General features: G+C 41.1%; 1 protein-coding gene and 1 long non-coding RNA gene across 2 annotated transcripts in view; both read left to right on the top strand.

The window, feature by feature from the left end:
- Positions 1-13,318, top strand: part of frmd3 (FERM domain containing 3) — a 77,479-nt gene extending 64,161 nt beyond the window's left edge. The window contains exons 12-15 of the mRNA XM_061039126.1: positions 288-356; positions 510-634; positions 11,258-11,498; positions 12,379-13,318. Of these exons, the coding sequence (XP_060895109.1) occupies positions 288-356; positions 510-634; positions 11,258-11,498; positions 12,379-12,859 (916 nt within the window). The 3' untranslated portion in view covers positions 12,860-13,318. The remainder of the gene's footprint in view (positions 1-287; positions 357-509; positions 635-11,257; positions 11,499-12,378) is intronic.
- Positions 13,319-14,097: 779 nt separating this feature from the next.
- Positions 14,098-18,449, top strand: LOC132974813 (uncharacterized). Its single transcript, XR_009673143.1, has 2 exons — positions 14,098-17,404; positions 17,448-18,449. It is a non-coding gene; the product is annotated as an uncharacterized LOC132974813 (long non-coding RNA).
- The last annotated feature ends 1,940 nt before the right edge of the window (positions 18,450-20,389 follow it).

The raw sequence follows: 20,389 nt of genomic DNA, 5'->3' as shown, positions 1-20,389 counted from the left end.
GTGTTATTGTGTTTCATCTACTTTACATTTATTTAACTTCTCATTGGTTTTATGCTTAAATCTAAGAGGTGGATATTATCTCTTAACTACATTTAACTGTTTGTTTTTTGAGAACTCTCCTCAGTCTATCCATAAAATAAATATTTTGCAGCTGATATACATATTCTTTCCCTGTTTTGAGATGTGTGAATAATTTAGAAAAAAAGAATGTGACATGAAAAATAGAAATTTTACAGCATTTAAACCTCTTTGTTTTTGTGCGTTTAATGTGTGTGTCTCCATGTCAGTGGAAAAGTAGCAAAGGAGGTGATAGAAGCCAGCTCTAAGATCCAGAGAGAGCCACCAGAGGTGCGCAGGTAAGACAAATTACAAATCACCTGAACTCATATTATTCTAAATGCTGCTGCTGATCTGTGGTAGTAAAACATTAAAGTATATAGAACTCTAAAAATGTAAGATAAATGTATTAATGCAACAAACGGTGAGAGCAGCTGATGTTTGTGTTTCAGAGCCATGTTCGGTCAGAGTCGAAGCTTTAACTCTCTGAGCCATAAAAACCTCATCATGAACATGGAGCCGCTGGTACCTGCACTGCCCTCCACTAACGAGTACGAGGAGACGGCCACAGACAACGGTAAGATGTTACACACACACACACACACACACACACACACACACACACACACGCCCTTCAGTCACAGACCCCTGTGAAGTCACATGGCTTCTCCCTTGTGTACCAATGAGCTCATGCACAAGTGTCAGACAGAAAGCGTTAATTGAGCAGCTGATGTTCCCATTCCTCCATCACCTCTGTCTCCCTGGAGACACCAAACGCAGCACGCTAAAAATACCCTTCCCATGATCCTCCCCGAGTTTACCACCATGCCTGTGTGTGTGTGTGTGTGTGTGTGTGTGTGTGTGTGTGTGTCCATGAATTTGTGACATAACGGAAAAAAAGGAGAGGAGAAGTCAATTAGAAGTGATTTGTTCGGTTGAATCAGTTCTGTTGAAATCTTTGTTTCATTCAGTCTGCAAACGTTGTTTTGCTTCTGTCTGTATATTCTTTGGATGCATCACAAAAGTGAAAGTAGATCACATCCATCCTTACCTGTCTCAGTTACAAGTTGCAAGTGAACCATATATATATATACAGCATACAGTCTGCACTTCTCTATTGTGTGTGTTTTTTTAATTCTTAATTATTTTACAGCTTTTCCTACAACTTGCTTTGATGTTTGCTGTTAAAACCCCTGGGCATGCTTCTCAAATCTTCTATCACAAACAAACATGATGAGAGAAGTTAGTTTACTGAGAAATCTATATCAAGCATCAGAGTATATTAAACCGGTCATACTTTTTATTGTGGGTTAGGGTTATCGCACGAAACAGATAAATATCAGGTTTTTTTTACAAGCTTCTTTTTCCATAAAACTTCCCTTTACATTCATGAAAAGTGTCCAGAAACAAAATGATATAAATTGTACTGAATACATGATTTTTTATTTTCTTTTATGAAATACAATTTTGAAGTCATAACTTACTGAATACCGGAATCGGTTGCAAGATTCTTTAAATCTTCAGGAGGTGGTTTCCTCTAATGTTTTTAAAGGTCTTCTTAATGACCTGGAGGCGGGTATATCTGACTGTAGATGTTTTAACTAACTCGTATTGCCCTTTATGAGACGTTAAATTATCCTCTGTTTGTGTCGTATCATATGCTTGCCCGTAGAGTAATTAAAACCGGTTTTTAATTCAAGTCATTTTTCGCTAAATCATTCATAATTGATATCGGTGTGTTTCTATAGTGGTGAGGTGTAAATGAGGGTTGGTGCTTATGAAGCCATCCATCAGCTGGTCTGTTGACACCTGTCTCAGAGCTCAGAGCCTCATGGGAGTGAAGAAGAGTAGTAGATAAAGTTATGTGACCAAGCAGAGCAACCCTGCCCAGGGGGAACCCAATGAAGCCCCTCAGAGTAGTTTGTATTATAAGGTTTTCTTTGTAGATCACAACCAAAGACTGTATGAAACATGGACGTAATCTGAGTGACATCACCCTTTGGTTTCATAAGAGGCGTTATGAAGCCAGATGAAGGCGGTCATCGTAGTGGAAATGCTGACTCGACCTAACTATTGATGAATTAGAAAAGGACGAAGAGTTGGAGCCTCCTGACAAACCGCCTCCACCTTTCAGTCAAATCAGCAACACTCCTCAATATGCCTAATTATACAAAACTTATAGTCTTTACAAAATCAATATGGACGAGTTATTAAAAACATCAACCCCCTGTACAGTTTCTCCCAATAAAGCTCTTAAGACCAGAACTACTTCAATCAGGAGAGACTCAAGTAAGAGTTTACAATTATATATTGAACAGTTTAGGAAAAGATGAATATGAATATATATGTCTTTGGCGATTAGACTCCATCATGATGACTTTGTGCACTCAGAGGGGTAGCGAGGCCGACAGCAGGATAGGATACCCCCCTATGGAGTCTAGACCCTGGTGGTGGTGGTGATAGAAGAATGCAGGATGTGATGAGGAGGGGGTTTCTGAGGCTGGATCTGAACTCTGCTGAGCTGGAATGGAGCTGACTGGGTTGGAGGACGGTCCCAGCGATCGCACTGAAATGTCTAAACTGACTGAGGAAGAGAGAGAACTGGTTTTAAACTTGGACCGCTGTAGGATGATCGGTTGAGAGAGGTTGTGGCAGAGTCGGGTTGGACTATTACTTAAAGAGTAAACGCCCATAAGGCGTAAAGCAGGGAGATGGTGGAGTGGTAGAGAATGAGTGGCTAAGTTGAATGAAAATAATGAAATGAATGTATGAGAGAACTATCTTTCTGCTTGAACTCAGGCTGCGCTCCATTTTTGGGGTTTTTACACCATGAGGGTTCCCCTCCAGGGTTTTCCCATTACTTGAAAGATATTTCCATTCTCTGTTTCGCTGCGTTATTTTTCCTCATGCTCATCAAAGCAGCCTTTTATAAAATATAGGGTGCTAAATTATAAAAAAGCGCTCTATATTTGGGAAGTGATGAGAGTATAAGCATTTCCAGTTTGAGGGCTTTTGCAGCCCGGGAGAGAAAGAGGCGTTTTGAAATCTAAGTGAAATAAAGACTTGAGGGTCATGTTTTCACCCTTTGCCTACTGAGACTTAAGTGATAACCTCCGCTGTCCATACTACTGACTTATAGCCGTGGTTATATATTTTTTTCTACTCTTTCATCCACCTACAACTCTGCTCCACACATGACAGATTTGAAGCCCTTCCTCTCCGTATACCTGACCCCTTCCCTCCATCTTTTACTCCCCCTATCCCTCCTCACTCCCTTCAAATCCTCACACATCGACCTGGTGCAAGCTCTTAAGACCTTCACACATGTACAGTACAATCATGTTGTGGAGCCATCGCTCTCCTCATACTGCTGATTTACTTTTCCCTCTAACGCCTCCTCTGACAGAATTTACGGTCATCCCCCCTCGCTTTCTCCACCTCTCATCCTCCTCCCTCTGTCTTCCTCTCTGCTCCCCTCATCCCATTAAGAGCAAAATCAATTCTTCTTGGCTCAGGGTCAAAGAGCTGCAGCATTAAGCATCTCGTCTGTCTCGGTCGGTTAGTTTGGGAGGGGCAGGAGGTGCTCATCAAATCAAGGGCCTCATGCACCACTGACAGGATACAGGCTGAGTAATGATAGCTTGTTTCCTCCTGCAGCTCCGGACTCTGTGTGTGGACCCTTGACTGGATACTCAATGAAAAGAAGACATTTTATTTGGTAATTATTCGTACGTTTCAGAAACAGAGAAGGAAAGATATGATCTGATCTTATTATACACATAAAGTTTCTGACTCAGCTTAGTAGTTAGTTTAGAGGTGTGTTCACGGTATGTAAGATGCGAATCAAGTAGCACACCAAGATATTTCTAGGTCTTTGTGACGGCAAGATCTTGGCTTGCAAAGGTGATGGGATCAGTGAATGTAATACATTTTCTGGGGGAGTGAAAGTACATAGACTCAGTTTTCTTTACATTGATGGTCAAATGATTCTTTTTCAACCAGTCATGTAAGAACTGAAGATCAGACGATAATTTGGAATTCATGACATTAGGATTTGAGTCAGAGAGAAAAATCACAGTATCATCAGCATACAGTAAGCATTTTGAATATTTGCACACTTGAGGAAGATCATTGATGTATAAAAGAAAAAGTAAGGGTCCAAGAATGCTGCCTTGTGGAACACCCATATCACAGACTAAAGATTGGGATGTTGTACGATCAATTTTGACAACTTGTTTCTCAGATAAGGAGATCTTATGCTATGATTTGGGAAAGTTCTAGAAATGTATCCTCTCCACTCTCTGGGAGGGATTTAAAAAAGGCCAGCTGTCTGGAGAAGGAAGTATAAGCAGTTTTTTTTTTAAGTCTATTAATCGTCACATTAATGCCTGTATCACTTTATGTTTGTACAACCAAACCTCGACTGAAATCCGTCCCCATTTGAATCATTTAGTATCTAATCTGTTCGATGACAGGTCGTCCAGCTCATTTAAACAGTTGTTTGGTAACTGTTTTAAGACGGCTGCTGCGAGGACTCTGGGATAAAGTGTCCTCGAGATGCTCCAGGATCCCCCGTCTAAATTCAGAGCACTAATCTGAGCTCTAAGAGGGGAAACAGGAAGCTGACCCAAGGTCAGTGATGACCTTGTTCTGTTTGCACAGCCTGTCCCCCTCTTATCTCCCCAAATCCCCCCTAACACACACACACACACACACACACACACACACACACACACACACACACACACACACACACACACACACACACACACAGGGAATGCTTGGTTAAGGCTGTTGCTCATGGGTGTTTTATGGGCTTTAGACTTCATATTCATGTATCACATTAGAGGCGTGATGCACTCTCCTGCCAAAACTCATCAAAACAAATGAGACCCTGTTAGCGATGTAACACGTCTTCTCTTTCTCCTCAAGCCAGCTGCGATTCACTTCTATTCATATTCCTGCTAGAGTTTGTCCCTTCACTGCCCACACTTCACTGAATCAAAAATATATTTCATTTCAATGTCCCTCTCAGTCAGTGTGGTAGAGAAGTAGCTCTGCTGCAGAGAGAATCAGAGATACATATGTCTGATAAGAGGAAAAGAAAGTGATCCTCATCCCGTCCAGGGTCAGGCCTGCCCCCTCTGTAATCAGAGTTAGATTAGTTGCCCCTCTGCAGCCAGGACCACCGGGTTATTTATAGAGGGTGCAGCTTTGGGCCTGATCCTCCTCTAATGCCCCCTCTACTCTTTGTTAGCATCGCTGACATTCGCAGGAGCGCCCGCCATGTCTCTGCATCAGAGAGAGAGAATGTGTCTGGGGCCTGTCTCTCACCATCTCTCTCGGTGTGTATGAATAGGCGCGTGTGTGTGTGTGTGTGTGTGTTAGTACCCATCAGAGCCTGAGAGCTCAGCTGGCAGCCCGGTCAGTTTGGGACAGACTGCTGGGTCAGAGGTTTGTAACCGCGGGGAAAAAGATGGAGGTTCTTGAGCACAGGAGCAGCAATGATGTCGGAACCGGCCTCATGCAGAGCGGTTTGGAGCTGGGAGCTGGGGACCGATCCGGGTCAGGGGGACTCGGGCTGGACGTGACCCCAGAGAGGCCTGAGGGTGAGGGGATGGAGGAAGGACAGGCCGGGCCTCTGGAAGTTTTCCACCCAGCGGAGACTCCGGATGACCAGATGGTGGTGGCTGAGGCCTTGAGGTGCCAGGTGAAGATTACAACACGGCGCAGCCTGCATCTACGTATAGCCAATCACACGGCACGGGATGTTTATGTGCGGCTGGTGGGACACGGGGGGCGCATCGCCGAGATCCATACTGGACTTCAGACAAAGACGCTGGAACAGAGTAAGACCGGGTGGCAAAGGCAGAGTTATGTGTCAAAGAACATGAAGAAACATGCATGTGGATTGCAGTGCAGCTTTTTGCAGTTTAGTAAATTTGTGGTGTGATCTTTAAATCTTTTTTTTAAATTCAGATCAGTATTGAAGAAGAGAAAAGTGCAGTAAATGTAAGAGCTTCTCAAGCCACGTAGTTGGGTTGCCAGGTTTGTTGTGGCAACCGCGTGCCGCAAACTGTCTGTGTAATCTGTCAAACATCTGAAACTCTCAAGAGACCTCTTCAATGTGTGTTTGAGTGTTTGAGTGAGTGTGTGAGAACATGCACAGACCTAATGTGTCCTGTAATTACTCAATATAATCCTTACTATTCAATAAGAAACCGTGAAAAGTTAAAGTGCAAGACAGTTTTGCAGACGTTGTTTTCTGTCTAAAGTTTGAATCAGGCAGCAACGTCCGGGGTTGAAAAAACCTGCAGTTCCTCGAGTGTCCACTTGAGGCTGGCTCCGAAAGTCATAGAATCTTCATAGGGGCCGTATTGAAAATCTAATTTTTACAGCAGAAATAAACATGTTTACACTCTGGGTTCAGGAGCTGAGAAGCAAATGCGCATGTGCAACTTTTAACGCAAGTCAATGGAGGCCTGGAGCGCTGGAGTCTAGCGCCTAAGACCGGAGACACGTCATCGATCAGTAACTTTAGATCAGTTCAAGTCTACATTTTTGTTGCAGATTTCCCATTTGATTAAATAACGACATAATGTTTACCTTGCCCTTTTAAAACTTTACATGCATGTGTAGCCTGTATTGAAAACTAATTAAAAATCGCATTCAGTGAAGGTCATTCTCGTGGGGCGCCATATTGATCAACTGTCACTGCGGCTTCACATTAGCTGAATCCTCTTTCTGACCTTAAGCTGTCAGCTTTGTTCGTGTTGTTCTCATAGTTTGGAATATGCCAATAACATGACGAGCAACATGAGCTAGACGTGAGTGTCTCAACAACCAAGATTTCATTCAACTCCAACTCTTCACAGGCTTTTTGGATTAGCTGGAAGTACGTCGGTGTCAGCCTTTCCGATAACGGGGCCGCCATTGTTGGGCGTCATGAGTCCTCTTCAGAAACCAATGGGTGAGGGGGCTGAGACTACATCTCTATTTTAAGAAGTCAATGGTCAAAAACAGAGATACTGTAGGTAGATAGATAAGTAGGAAATGAGCATGTTGCAGGATTCAAGAGGTATTTGAATATTTGGATGTGAGATATTGAAATAGAAGTTTGACTGTACACTGAATAACGAGCTCATCATTTATAACTTCAAACATTTGAATATAACTTCTCAGGTTAAAAAATATGTAGACATTAATACATGGTCACAGAGGGGGGTTCTTCACTCACTGTACACATTTTGTTTCACTCCTGTCGTCGTAACTCATCATGTTCAAGTGTCCTTGACCTGAAACTGAATCCTCATCAGGTTACAAAGGATGCTTTACAGATGATCCTGTTCTTACTCTTGAAATTGTTAAGGGGGGGGGGGTAAGTGTTATCCATCGCAGTAACAGGAGCTCGTGAGAGGATAACGTCTGATGCACTGTGGAAACAAAATAAAAAATAAAAATCAAGTGTTCTTCACATGCAGTCATTTGACTTCAGATCTTTCAATACATTTTCAAACAACTTGTAATAACAGGTAGAAATCAACGAGGAAAAGAGCTGAGAAGAACAGAAGTTTAGTAAAACAAAACGCTCTGATTTTGCACACAAGCTCAGTTGAACACGGTGAGCGCTGAAGGTGCTCTGACAATTACGGGGGTTGCATGTCGAGAAAAAGCTCTGCATAACCAACTCTGTGTGTGTGTGTGTGTGTGTGTGTGTGTGTGTGTGTGTGTGTGTGTGTGTGTGTGTGTATGTGTGTGTGTGTAGTGCTTGTGTGTTCATTAGTGTGTTTTTATGCCACTCATGAATGTTGCACCTTGTAGGGGAGTCACCTCTTCTAAGGAGAGAGTAAGAGCTACACTTACAGGAAGCAAAGCAGACAGTATTTTAAACCAGCAGAGTAATGTTTGGTAAAAAGAAAATGGCTCAAGATTTCTTTCTGTTGACCTGTAAAGATATTGTTCGTCCTTTTTAAGATGTCTGCGTACGGGTTGTGAGGGACGTTTTTAATTTAAAGGAACACAGTTCATAAGAGTGCAGCTTATAAATAATCATCCAAACAGTCCTTTACTGCACATAATGGTCTCTGATGAGGAGAAATAGACTTTCTATTATTTCTTTCTCTTCTTAATATTATGGATTAGAGATCTAAAGTGGTACCTTCATTACCCTCTATAACTCAGTGAGATCTCTAATTCAGGCTCCGTCTGCTCTCAGGTTGTCAGAATTAGATTTGCACATATTAAATAAAATCATGTTTAAACATTACTGGGAAATGTATAGAACGGTCTTCTGGGAAGAACACGTGTGTAGGCATATTCTGATGGTGGGAGGAGAAAGAGAAGCACTCCATGTAAGGAAGCTGTAGTCCTGCAAAGCGGGCGGCCCGGGTTCAAATCCAACCTGTGGCTGCTTCCCCTACTCTCTCTCCCCCATTTCAAACTCTATCCACTTTCCTGCATAAAATGCCCTCCACATCTGAAAAGAAAAGTTTCAGGAGCTGAGGTGTAGCGGATAATACTCAGGAAGATTCCCCTCATGTGATGAGCGGGGTGCTGACGTTTACATCATATGACCGGTGAGAAAACCAAGACATTACCAGGAGAACTGTGCGTGTGTAAAACCGCTTTATTGATTTTAGGGTGATTTAGATGCGATGGCTTGCACCGACATCTCCCATCATCAGTGTCCTGGGTTCAAGTTTGAGTTCAAAGCCACTTTGAAACATCAGGTGTCATTTTGAGGAAGAGTTTTTATATTTCTCTCATAATGAATGTCTGCTCTTTATGTAGTGTAAAACTGTACTTTGGAAATTAGTTGTAATCGATTTAGACACCAAGCTTCATCTTTCTAAAGCCATAACAGCGATTCTACAAATGTTGACTTCTCAGATGTCTCTCCTCTGTGCTGTTTTGTTCCTCTCGTTTTCTTCCACCTCCTTGTGTTTTTAACTTCGCTGCCCTTTCTCCCTCAGTTCGTCCACTCCATGCCTCTTTGCTGACTCTGTTGCCATGGTAGCTGTCACCGCTCGCTCCACAGGTTTTTCCGCTCTCATCCTTTGTGTCCTTTAATTTCTCTCTCAAGTTGTTTTTGAATCAGTTGGCATGGTATCTGATAAGTCAGCTTGGCCCTGTGTTTTCTGTGGCAATGTCTCTTTTGATAAACGGATCGAAAAAACACCTCGACCTTTCTCTCGTCGCTGAACGTAGAAGATGTACGCTCTCACAGATCTTACATGTTAGATTTGTTGTTTGAGTGATTTCTAAAATCTGTGAAGTTTTATACTCTCTGGATAAGAGTGTGAGTCTTAAGTAGTAAAAGACGTATTAGAAGGTGTTATGTCAAGAGCGTACTGCACACTAAATATTAACAATATCTTAATCCGCGTGTGTGTGTGTGTGTGTGTGTGTGTGTGTGTGTGTGTGTGTGTGTGTGTGTGTGTGTGTGTGTGTGTGTGTGGGTGTAATGAGGAGATGGAGTCCGGATTAAAAAGGTGTCGACTGAGTCATTTTGTCACTGGACACGTACCCTCCAGCTCCTTCTTAATCCACAGCAGGAAGACAGCTGGGCTTGTTTTCAACACTCAAACACATTTAAATACACACACACACACACACACACATACACACACACACACACACACACACACACACACACACACACACACACACTGACGTTAGTATTCTGGATGATCGTGTGACCTTACGCATCAGTGATGTCTGACAAATTCATCATTTTGTCAACACCTCAGAGTGACGTGCATCTTAAAACACACACACACACACACACACACACACACACACACGTTCTGTCGTCAGGCTGCGTCACGTCAGCAGGAATCACTACTTTACTTTAATGAAGCTCCAGTGACATTAAATCTTCATATTTTTACACAGTGGAGTTAAAACTGCGTCAAGATGATGATACAAGTCTTTACCTCCCTCACAGCTTTTGTCCCTTGCCAGGATCCATAGCACAAATATATAATATGTGTAGTTCATCTTTAAACATCACTTTGGATGATGTGTGATGAAGCTCTATTCTAAAGAAAATAAAAAGCGCCATCGTGTGGCCGAGGTCTATAACTGCAACTGAAAAGACACAACTGTCCCTTTCTCCCACAGCAAAAAATCTACATAAATATTGTCTTTCTGTGTATCTGTGACTACACTGGAGCACACAGCAGATATTAAACAATGACTCACACTCAGAAAAAGTCAAGTGGTTGTGGAAAACATTGCAGCAGCTTCATTGTCAGCTCTGAAAGTGAAAATAAAACAAACACTATTTAATATAATTCAGCACAATTTGGCTTCATATCTAAAGTTTAGTCAAAGAAAACAGCAGTAACAATGAAATGTCACATTTTTCAAAAGTCTGTGTTGGAAGAATCAGACAGAAACGGGAATATTTGACGTGCAATCCGGGTGTGTAAACATGTCGTGGGAAAAAAACATTAGAACACAAACAGTAGGGAAGTTAAACGTATCTATATCACCAACATGTTGCCTACTCGGCGACCAGACTCAATGTATCAAACTTTGACCCTCCAGTGATAAAGATAGAGGTCTTTACTGCTGATCGATCCTCAGATCATAGAAAAGTTTTGTCTATATTTGCAATAATCAAAAACTTTTATAACAATAGAAGGAGAAAAAGGAAAACTGTCTTTCTCCAGACTGCCAAGAATATAAAGATAAAGATAAACTTTATTGATCCCCCATGGAGGAAACAAGAAACAGGAATATAATTATCAAAAATAACAAGAAGTTAAAAATCAAACATATGTATCAGTTAAATTAAGGGAGAAAAATACAATAATAGAATAATACAAGGTATGTACACTTCCACTTGTGGAAAGAGTTATTAAATATTAAGGAATAAACACGAGTAAGGGTGCATATATATAAGTTTCTACTTTTTACAGTAAAGTGTTGTGAAGATTATGGACGTGCTCATTCTCTCGTCTTTTCTCTTTTCTCAGAATATGTAATCTTTACTTACTTTTACTTTCTTTATATATGAACTTTATTATTACAGTATCTGCAGTTTGTGTGAAAAATGATCCCACCACCCCCAAACATATGCCTTTCTGTCCGACTCATGTGATGATGCTGCGTAATCTCATTTTAAGGCTGATTAATTGTCTGTAAAAGCAGAGTATGATGTCGTGTAAAGCCGTCCTCATTTTTCCCTCCTCAGGTGTCGTAGCCATGAAGGACTCCGTCCCTTTGTCTCCTCTCAAACCTTCAGCTGCAACCGCTGACACACAGCAACAAAACACTGACGGAGGAGGAAACTCTGCTTCGAGCAATGACCTGCAGCCCTCCCGTGTTTCCATGGAAACCTCAAATCTCCGACCTCAGACGCCCAAAGCCAATGATGAAGCAGAGGAAGACAAGGAGGGCGGCGGCCCCCTCACCATTTCGGAGCTCGTCTACAGGTGAGTAGAGTTTCATTACATTCAAAAGCACTTTTAGTTTATATTTTATTGAAAACATTTAAGCGTCTTTCAGTCTTTTGTTTTGATCTCCTCTTTTAGTGAACTCCCACCTCTCTCGTTGAAGCATTGGGTGTCAGCAGGGAGCTTTTTTCTTTAGTAATAAATGCGTAACATCAGAAACATTAGAGCAACAGAGACTAAAAATAGTGAATCATTTATCAACTTGAGAGGCAGACATTTCCCTCAGAAACTATTTCAATATTTAGTGCTGATAAGAAGGAGAAAAGTGTAAAATCTTTGGTTTAATAGATCATGACTTCATGTTCACTCCCCCCCCCCCCCCTCGTTGGAGAGAGTAGACATTGATGATGGCGCTGAATGAAGGTAGCAGGAGGGGATCAGGTGTCCTGGAGAGTTCAACCCAGACAACGGGGGTGACATGAGCTGGAGGTGAATGGGGAGGAGGAGGAGGATGGATGAAAATGACCGTTGACAGCATCAGAGAGGAGAACTGATTTAAAATATGAGACCCCAGCCCGATGATTGGATGATTAAGGTCATGGCTGGTTGGTTAATACTAAAAGTGAAAATGCTAAAAGAACCATTGAGAGGAAGTGAGTGAGAGAGAGAGAGGACTAATAAATGAATGAACAAATGAGAACATAAATGACACATGAAAGCAGAGTGGAACTTATTTTTGGCCTCGTGCGTACGGAGCTCTGTGTCTGCTGTAAGTCAATAAGACACTTTAGAGACTGTTTGAACATGAACACAAACGTCTTGACATTATTAAGTTATTTGGAGCAGCTATGATGGAAACTGTGTAAAGTTAATTCAGACTTTATATTTGATGGTGTGATGTTTTTCTTCTCCTCTGCAGCCCCTGTGCCAGCATGTTGCCCACCCCTGTGGAAGACAGTCAGGGCGGGGTGGACCTCCTCTTCTCCTCCCCGGTGCAGAGCCCGGCCCGGCTCCTGAGGGAGCTTCACTCAGACCCGGATATCCAGGCCCAGCTGGAGGCCGAGAGGGAGCGGGACCGGGCCTACGAGCGCACGCGCCTGGCGTCGAGAAGCAGAGTGAGCGGCGTCCTGAGCAGCAGCCTGCGCCTGCTGTCGTCCAACGAGAGGGTCAACACGTGCGTGCTCAGCGTGGCCCGCTTCGTTGCCGTGGTGATGGGCGTGCTGCTTGTCACTGTGCCCACGTTGCTGCTGCTGCTGGAGTCGGACATTGACGTGTCGTTCCTTCACGAGATCCGCCAGACGCCGGAGTTTGAGCAGTTTCACTACGAGTATTACTGCCCGCTGCGGCGCTGGATCCTGTGCAGGATCAGCATGGCCATGGAGCACCTGTGGTCAGACTGAAGAGAGAGAGAGACAGAAGTCACTGCAGGGAAACAAATAAGGTCAAATGTTTGTCTTAACACGTAATTATAATCTTATATTCAGTTTCAACAGCAGGAGAGAGAGTCTGCCAATAGGACGAGAGCATTTTCACATCAGTTAATTTTGACGGTTTATAAGATTTCAGTCAACCGGTCAAAGAGAAACTATATATTTCATTGAGTAACCCTGACAAAAGTAGATTTGTTTCACCTCATTGGCAGCATCTTTTACTGTCTTTAAGAAACGAGAGATGAAAGAGAAATAACATTTCACTTATAGGATCCAGTTATTTGTTACGACAAACATTTATGGCGGTGATGGACTTCACAGAAAAAGGCAAAAAAAAAAATACTGCAAGTGTAAAAGGAAGAGCCAGATTATGGAAACAGTTTGTGTTAATTAAAAGATGAGGGAAGCAACGGACGGAGAGAAAGTCACAAAAAGAGTCCAAAAAAAAAAAAGTGAAAAAGTCGTTGGTTTGGTTTGATAGAAGTTGTTTTCGGTCTATTTGCTCCTGATGCTGATCAGCTGATGCACCGACTCTGGTAAACATCACTCTGATTGGTTCTCGCCCACAGAGCGGAGCACCCGATTGGTCGCACAGCGTTGTCAGTCATGACGGAGTGGGAGGGGACAGAAGGTTAAAGGATTGATTTGTCACTGAACGCAAAAATAGCCACCATCAGAGTTACATTCTATATATATTTAAAAACAGAAGAGAAATATTGATAATGAATACCAATCTTAAATAAGTTGTTTTTAACGTTTTGTACATTTTTATGTGATCCAGATCTTTCAGGAATTTTTCAGTCAGAGGATCTACTTTGAGCTTATTTTCAAATTAACAGTTTACAGAAGATTACTAAAATAAAAAAAAAAGTAAATTTATTGACGTTTATCGAGGTGATGGGTGTCGAGCTATTTTTTCAGACTACCGTCAGCGTTGGTTGACCGCGTAGCACCCTGGGGTGTTTCCTACAGAGGCTAGAGCACAAATCTTTTACACAGACCACAGATTACAACTGTTTCAGATTATGTGATGTCATTTTAGGGGGAAAAAAAGGAGGGCAGCAGGAGGAAAACTTCAGCGTGTTTGAGACGAGAAAACGTGTGTGTTTTATTGAACGTCTTCTGAACTTCATGTCATGCTCACTAATTAAGGCTACTAGTGCATCCTTCAGAGTTTTTAAAGAGAGCGTTGTGACGTTTTGACCCATGAGCTAATGTGCACCGGTGTTGAAACAGTGAGTTAAAGTGTGATTCAGGGTTTGACGTTGTTGAAGTAAGAAGTGCTCAGAGGAACAGGGGCGTCTGTTGTCTGGACTTTGTCTCATGAGGCAAACAAAAGAGAGACAGCAGGAGTTCAGCTGCAGGTATTTAGCTTACGAGGCAGACCCTCATGTTAGTCACCAAATCAAAACTAGAAATGATTTGTAGCCATTTCTAAGAAGATCTGTTTCACCATCCTGCATCCTGTTTGTCATTTAAACCACTGCAGCTGTTTGAAGGTTATGACAGACTACATGGCAGTATTTTCACATCTTACTGTCAGTGACCAGTTAGACAAAGTTTCTCGGGAGTAATACGCTCTGAAGAGGTTTTCAGAGTTTAGTTTGATGACTGGGACGGTCACTGCTGCAATGGTTGGAAGTTCCTAAAGAGGTCCAGAGTCAGAGATGAACAATAACAAAACCACTTCTACATTAAAATGTCTTCAACCTATTCCATAGTGTGTGATTTCACACATAGCCGTGGTTTTGATTTCGAGACCCCTTGAGTTAAATGTCATACTGTGCATTTAAAACAAAAGGTTACTCATTTTAAAATGTGGATTCAGTTAACCAACATAAAAAAGAACAAGGATTAACTATAGACTGTGACCTACCACAGGTGTTCAGATGTGTTGGTCTTTGCAAAGCATAGCCTATAATTTGTGTATTTGTCGCTAAACAAGAGGACTAACATGACCAAACTCGTCACTGGGCATCAGACTATCAGACTCCTGTAGCCCTGATGAAGAAAACGCGTCCTCGCTTTAGGAACTTCCAGCCATCAGAGCGTTGATTGTTCGTCATAAAGACAGTGCCTGAACATGACATGGAAAAGTTTAATGGATGTAGCCTCAGCTGAGGTACGACGGCTCTGAACTGATGAGAAATGGCTTCAGATCAAAAAAAAATCAGAACACTGTTTTGTTTTGTTTTATCGGTTTCAATGCTGTTGGACTTGGATCAACTTCTCAGGACAGGGCATTTGCAGTTTATGTGTGAAATACAAATATGTGTCTAAAAATATATATATATGTATAAGACAAAGAAAAAAAATGCATCTAATCACATATAGTTTAATCATAACATCCATACATGTCTTGCTGTATTGCTATTATGAAACATTATGTGTGTACATATTCCCAGTCTGTAGCTGGATGTAGAGACTGCTGCAGACGTTTTGTGTCATCGCTGGTTCATTTCACCTCAAATACATATGCATCTACGTCTTTATATGAAAACATTACTCAGAAGTCTTTACTGTGGAGAGCACAGACTACAGGCAGGCCATCATAGCTCCATGCTGCTTCATTATAAATATGCTGCGGTCAGTAGCTGAAACATGGAGTCTGGATTGGCCAATCTCTCTTTCAAAGCTCTTGCACAGTATTTCAGTTTTTTTATTTTTTAGAAATCACTCTCCGTACTCTGAATCTGCTTCGGATGCCTCTGCAGAGAACATCATCCTCAAAGTCCTTTCATTATAACATCATATTATCAGCTGCATTATCATGTAACTCTGAAGACTTTATGCATTAACATGCTTTATGCGTACTGTAGAAAAATATGCAGTAACAACCGAGTCAGGCTCATCTGGGGACAAAGCATTTATTTTCCTACTGTCAGTACATGCACTGAGCTTCAATGCTGAGACCAAGCGAAAGCGCCAAACCACTATGATGAAGACGTTTGCATTCAACTTCACAGACTGTGTAAGAACAGCTTCACTGTGGTGGATGGAGCTGATCTGTATGCACTGCTTAAAGGATCAACATCTCATGAAACGTAACAGAGGGGGGGCTATCACCATGTTGCTCCTCCAGTATGCACACGCAGCAAAATGTAGATTTTAAATACATTGTACAGGCTTCATGTAAAACTGTACAGACATCGTGTGTGTCCAGCTTTGGTACTTTATTTTTCTCCCACATCCTCCTCTGACTAACACCGGAGTTTCCCTCACTCTTCTCCTTCTGCTGACCTCTCACTTTAAATTGCATGCGCTCATCTGTAAATAATGTGTTTATAGTTGTGGCTTAAAAAAACCCCCACTGTGGGTTCAAATGTCCCTTGTTTCGTCCCTCTGTGTGTCTCGTCTGTGTAAAGCGGTCTTAGATGTAGGCTTGGCTGTCTTCATCATCTTGGATTAATGCATGTTCTCTGTTCTTGTCGAGAGGAGGGAGGTGAAAGAGGAAGAGTTTGAGGCTTTTATGGACATTTTACATCAATCAGAATCAGGCATCAGTCATCTGAGCAGTTTAAAGGATTTAAACACCCAAGCGCATCGTGCAGTGTGCTTTGGGTTGAATTTTAACCGCTAACTTGAAAAGAACTGCTAATATTGTTAGCTTCTTGTAAGAAAAACAGTAAGGGCGATGTCTCATCACAAAGAGGAACAATTACGGTAATGATGGCTGCTTGGAAAAGATGAAAACATGTTTGGCTAGTTGGCTTCATTGTGCTTTCGCTCTGTGTGTATATCAATAAAACCAGATGCTGCCACTAACAGCTAAGCGCTCTGCGAGTGGTGCATGACACTGAATGAACTGTAGGACTGTTTCGTTTATTAAGATGGTTAAGAAATAATAATCTGAGTAAATGTAAAGTAAAACTACATCTCAAATCATTGCAAACATCAAAAGGCCTTTTGTTTCTGGAATAAAGAAATGTCACTTTAATGCTAATTAAATTAGCTTGTAGCTCATTTATCATGTTCTTTATTTAGTTCTGTTTTAATCATTACCTTACCTTTGGAAAATTGCTAATCTTGTTAGCTTCCTTTCAGTAAATTTAAAAACAAAAACATTTGTCTCAGCACAAACAGGATCAATTCATTATGGCGGCATGGGAAAGATTCAAGAGCAGCCTGAAAATGTTTGGCTGCAGTTAGCTTCATTTTGCTTCCGCTGTGTGTTTCATTAAAGCCAGACGCTAACATCTAACGCCTGAACTCATTGCAAATGGCGCATGCTACTGACTACTGAAAAGATAAAAGATGAGACTGAAAAGGTTTGGCTAGTTAGCTTCTTTGTGAAAGCTCTCATTAAAATTGTAACGCTTATATCCAACCTCACAAGTCACATGCTACTGAATGAATGGTTAATATGTTCAGTTTGTTTAAAATATTTAAAGAACTAAAGTGTTCAGTTAAACCACTCATCAAAAGGCCCTTAGTTCGGGAATTACGTTAGCTTGTTTCTCATTTAACTTTTCAACTATCAACTTGACAAGAATTGCATCTTGTTAGCTTACATCAGTAAACTAAAAAAAAAGGTTCTTATGTCTCGGCACAAAAAAAGTTTAGTTTATGATAGCTGCTTGAAAAATATTAAACGTCTCTCAAATTGTGCTTTGTGTTTTATTAAAGCTAGATGCTAACGCTAACACATAACGTCATTGCTAACGGCACATGCTACTGACAAAGATGAAAAATATGTTTGAAAAGCTCCGCATTGAACAAATGGAAAGTAACCACTCATCCCAGTTTAAACAGCTAAAGGCCTTTTGTTTCTGTAATTAAATAAGACTCTGTAGCATTACATTAGCATGTAGCTCTTGAAACAGTTAGCAGCCTTTTGAGTTTAAAAGGGAGTTTTAGCCTTTTGAGATTTAGCTCTTGTTTGGAGCTACTGAACTACTTATCCTGTGTTAAACCGTATATAAACATGGACTGAGAGAACACGTTTTGTTGCCTGTTTGAACATAAAACTGTGATTTAAAAAACACATCATCCACACCATCCACCAGTCGATGTCATATCTGAAGTTTCACAAATTCAGAACTTTCTGACATGAGTCAAGTATTTACAAACCTTAAATTAAATTAAATACCTAAGACACAATATTTACTTTTGATTGATTATTTAAGATTTTAAATATTTGAACTCAGGTCGACTATATGCAAATCTATTTGACATCACGTGGTATAAGAGAAAAACAAGTATTATTTCAGTGTTGTGTCGGCATGTACAGTAGCAGATTCTCTTGCACGGTCACTTTGTTGTTTTTGATTGTTGGACTGATTGTTTAGTTGTTTTATTGGTTTAGTTAGATTATTTTATTTATTTATTTTTGTCATTTAGTCTCTTTTTAATAAGAAACTCTGGGAGATTTAATTTAAGAAGAATAAGACAAAAAAAAAAAAAAGCCCCAAATAATGACCCCCGTCTTCTGGGACAACCAAGCCTTATGAACTTTGTGAAGTGAAAATTTTGAATGTTTGTATGTTATAAAAAGAAAACATGGATTGTTTTATATGTTAATACTGCCACAATAAAGCTCCCTGATGAATATATATTGAAATATGTTGCCTAAAGTGTGAATTATTCAATCTCTGGTGTCATCACTTCTATTATACTCATGTTATAATTGTTCAATAGGAGTTTAAAAATATCTTCTTTATATTTTTTATTTTTTGTCTGTCAGCAAGTACTGAAATCCTGAGCTTTGTCTCCCTCATGTGGTGAGAAAGAGACATTGACCTTTGTGTTGGCGTCTCCATGGTGATGTTTGTGTAAGTGAGACAAGATTTCTGGCATACATTGAGTGTTTAAAGCTTTCAGGAGTTGATCGTGGTGATAGCTGACGTACTGTGGGAGACTTGTTGACCATCATGTCTTCTTTTAAGTAGATAACTTCTTCAAAGCCATCTCTATGTCTCTGACTCCACAAGAAGGTAGGATTTTTGTGTAGCTGCTGTTTTATCATGTGAGAAGAATTTTCAATGTGTGATGACTTTGTTTAATATTGTGACCAGGTTACGCAGTGTGATAAAAAAAATAAGACTAAAGACTGCATATTAGGTATTTTGTAAAACATGTTGCATTAGTTTGTAACATGCCCATTCTGAAGCCAAAAGAAATCTAAATACGTTGGCTTAAATGGCTCCAATCAGGCCCTCCCGCAGAAATGCCTGGGCCCCTGAAAGGCTCAGTGAGTGGACCCTCCCAGGAAATGATTTAAAACAACAGGCACATTCGATCAGTGGTGTTCCTCCTGGCTAACATAAGCTACCCTCTGGGCTCACTTCAACTGGCAACATTACAACAACAAAAAAGAAGAAGAGGGGGCTGAAATTTTGAAATGGTACATTTTACTGGCGCAACAATACATAAAATGTGTCTTTAGTTGATTTCAGAGGTAATGGTGAGTATTTAGGTGTAAAGTAAATTTTGGTCATATGAAGATGCACCAAGTTGTTGCTAACCTCCATGGGCCCTCCCAATGCGACTGGGCCCCAGAAAGCTTTCCCCTTTATCCCCCTTTATGGGCGGCCTTGGCTCCAATTAATATGAGGGTAATTGATAGCGTGGTTTAGCCTCATATGACTGCATCACAATGTTCTGAAGGCATGGCCGCTTATAAATAAGGCTCCATCCAACGAGTAAAATGTACCAAGTCGAGTAAGAACGCTTTGCTCGTTTACACTAAAAAAAGATTGTTCTCATTGGTTGTGATAAATTCCCACCTTTGTGATTGGTTTCATGATAACAAACTGCTGTTAATTTCACAGACCTATTTTATTCATGATGTTTATTTCTATACAAATAGCTTATTTTTTTCTTTTTTCTAACAGGACATGTTTGTGTTTGTTTAGCTCATGCTAACAACACAACAGACTAGCTTAAGTATCAAGAAAATGCAAAAGGAGCTTGGTGATGATGTGAGCTTCCGACGACTCTACAAACTCAAAGTATGGAGAAGCATCGTAACACAACAACGGGACATCCTGTGTCTGAACTCCTGGAGGATTGTGGGAACTGCAGGAAAATGACGAACCAGGAGCTGAGCCTTCATCTCCTCGGTGAGTCTCTGCTCAGCGAGCAGCAGAAGCTGAGGCAGGTGTTGGACTTGGCTCACACTTTTCTCAGCGGAGGGTCAGAAGTTCACCGTGAATTCTGCAAAGCTGAGAGTTTGATGTTGGCTGATGAAGAGAAGAAAATATCAGCTTCAGCTAGATACCACCCTCATGTTTTCTGTAGTGCAGGTGGTAATACCGCTTATGGAGGAAGAGGAGGAGAAGAAGAAGAAGGTATGGAGAAAGTCTGGAAACTTGAATCAAATAGTCACCTTGGTTCATGTACACAACCCTCTTGTTTTGATGATCCCCACACGCCTTGTTCTTTTACCCTGAAAGATGAGGCTACTTGGCAAGAAAAATTACAAACTATGGAGCTCCTGGACGCCACCAACAAACACACTCTGAGACAAGAAAACTGCAGAAATTTCACATCAAATGGTGC

This window comes from Labrus mixtus, chromosome 5, assembly GCF_963584025.1.
Source record: "Labrus mixtus chromosome 5, fLabMix1.1, whole genome shotgun sequence".
In the NCBI taxonomy this organism is placed as follows: Eukaryota; Metazoa; Chordata; class Actinopteri; order Labriformes; family Labridae; genus Labrus; species Labrus mixtus.
The sequence above is the reverse complement of the archived record's forward strand: the minus strand, read 5'-3'. Positions and strand labels throughout refer to the sequence as shown.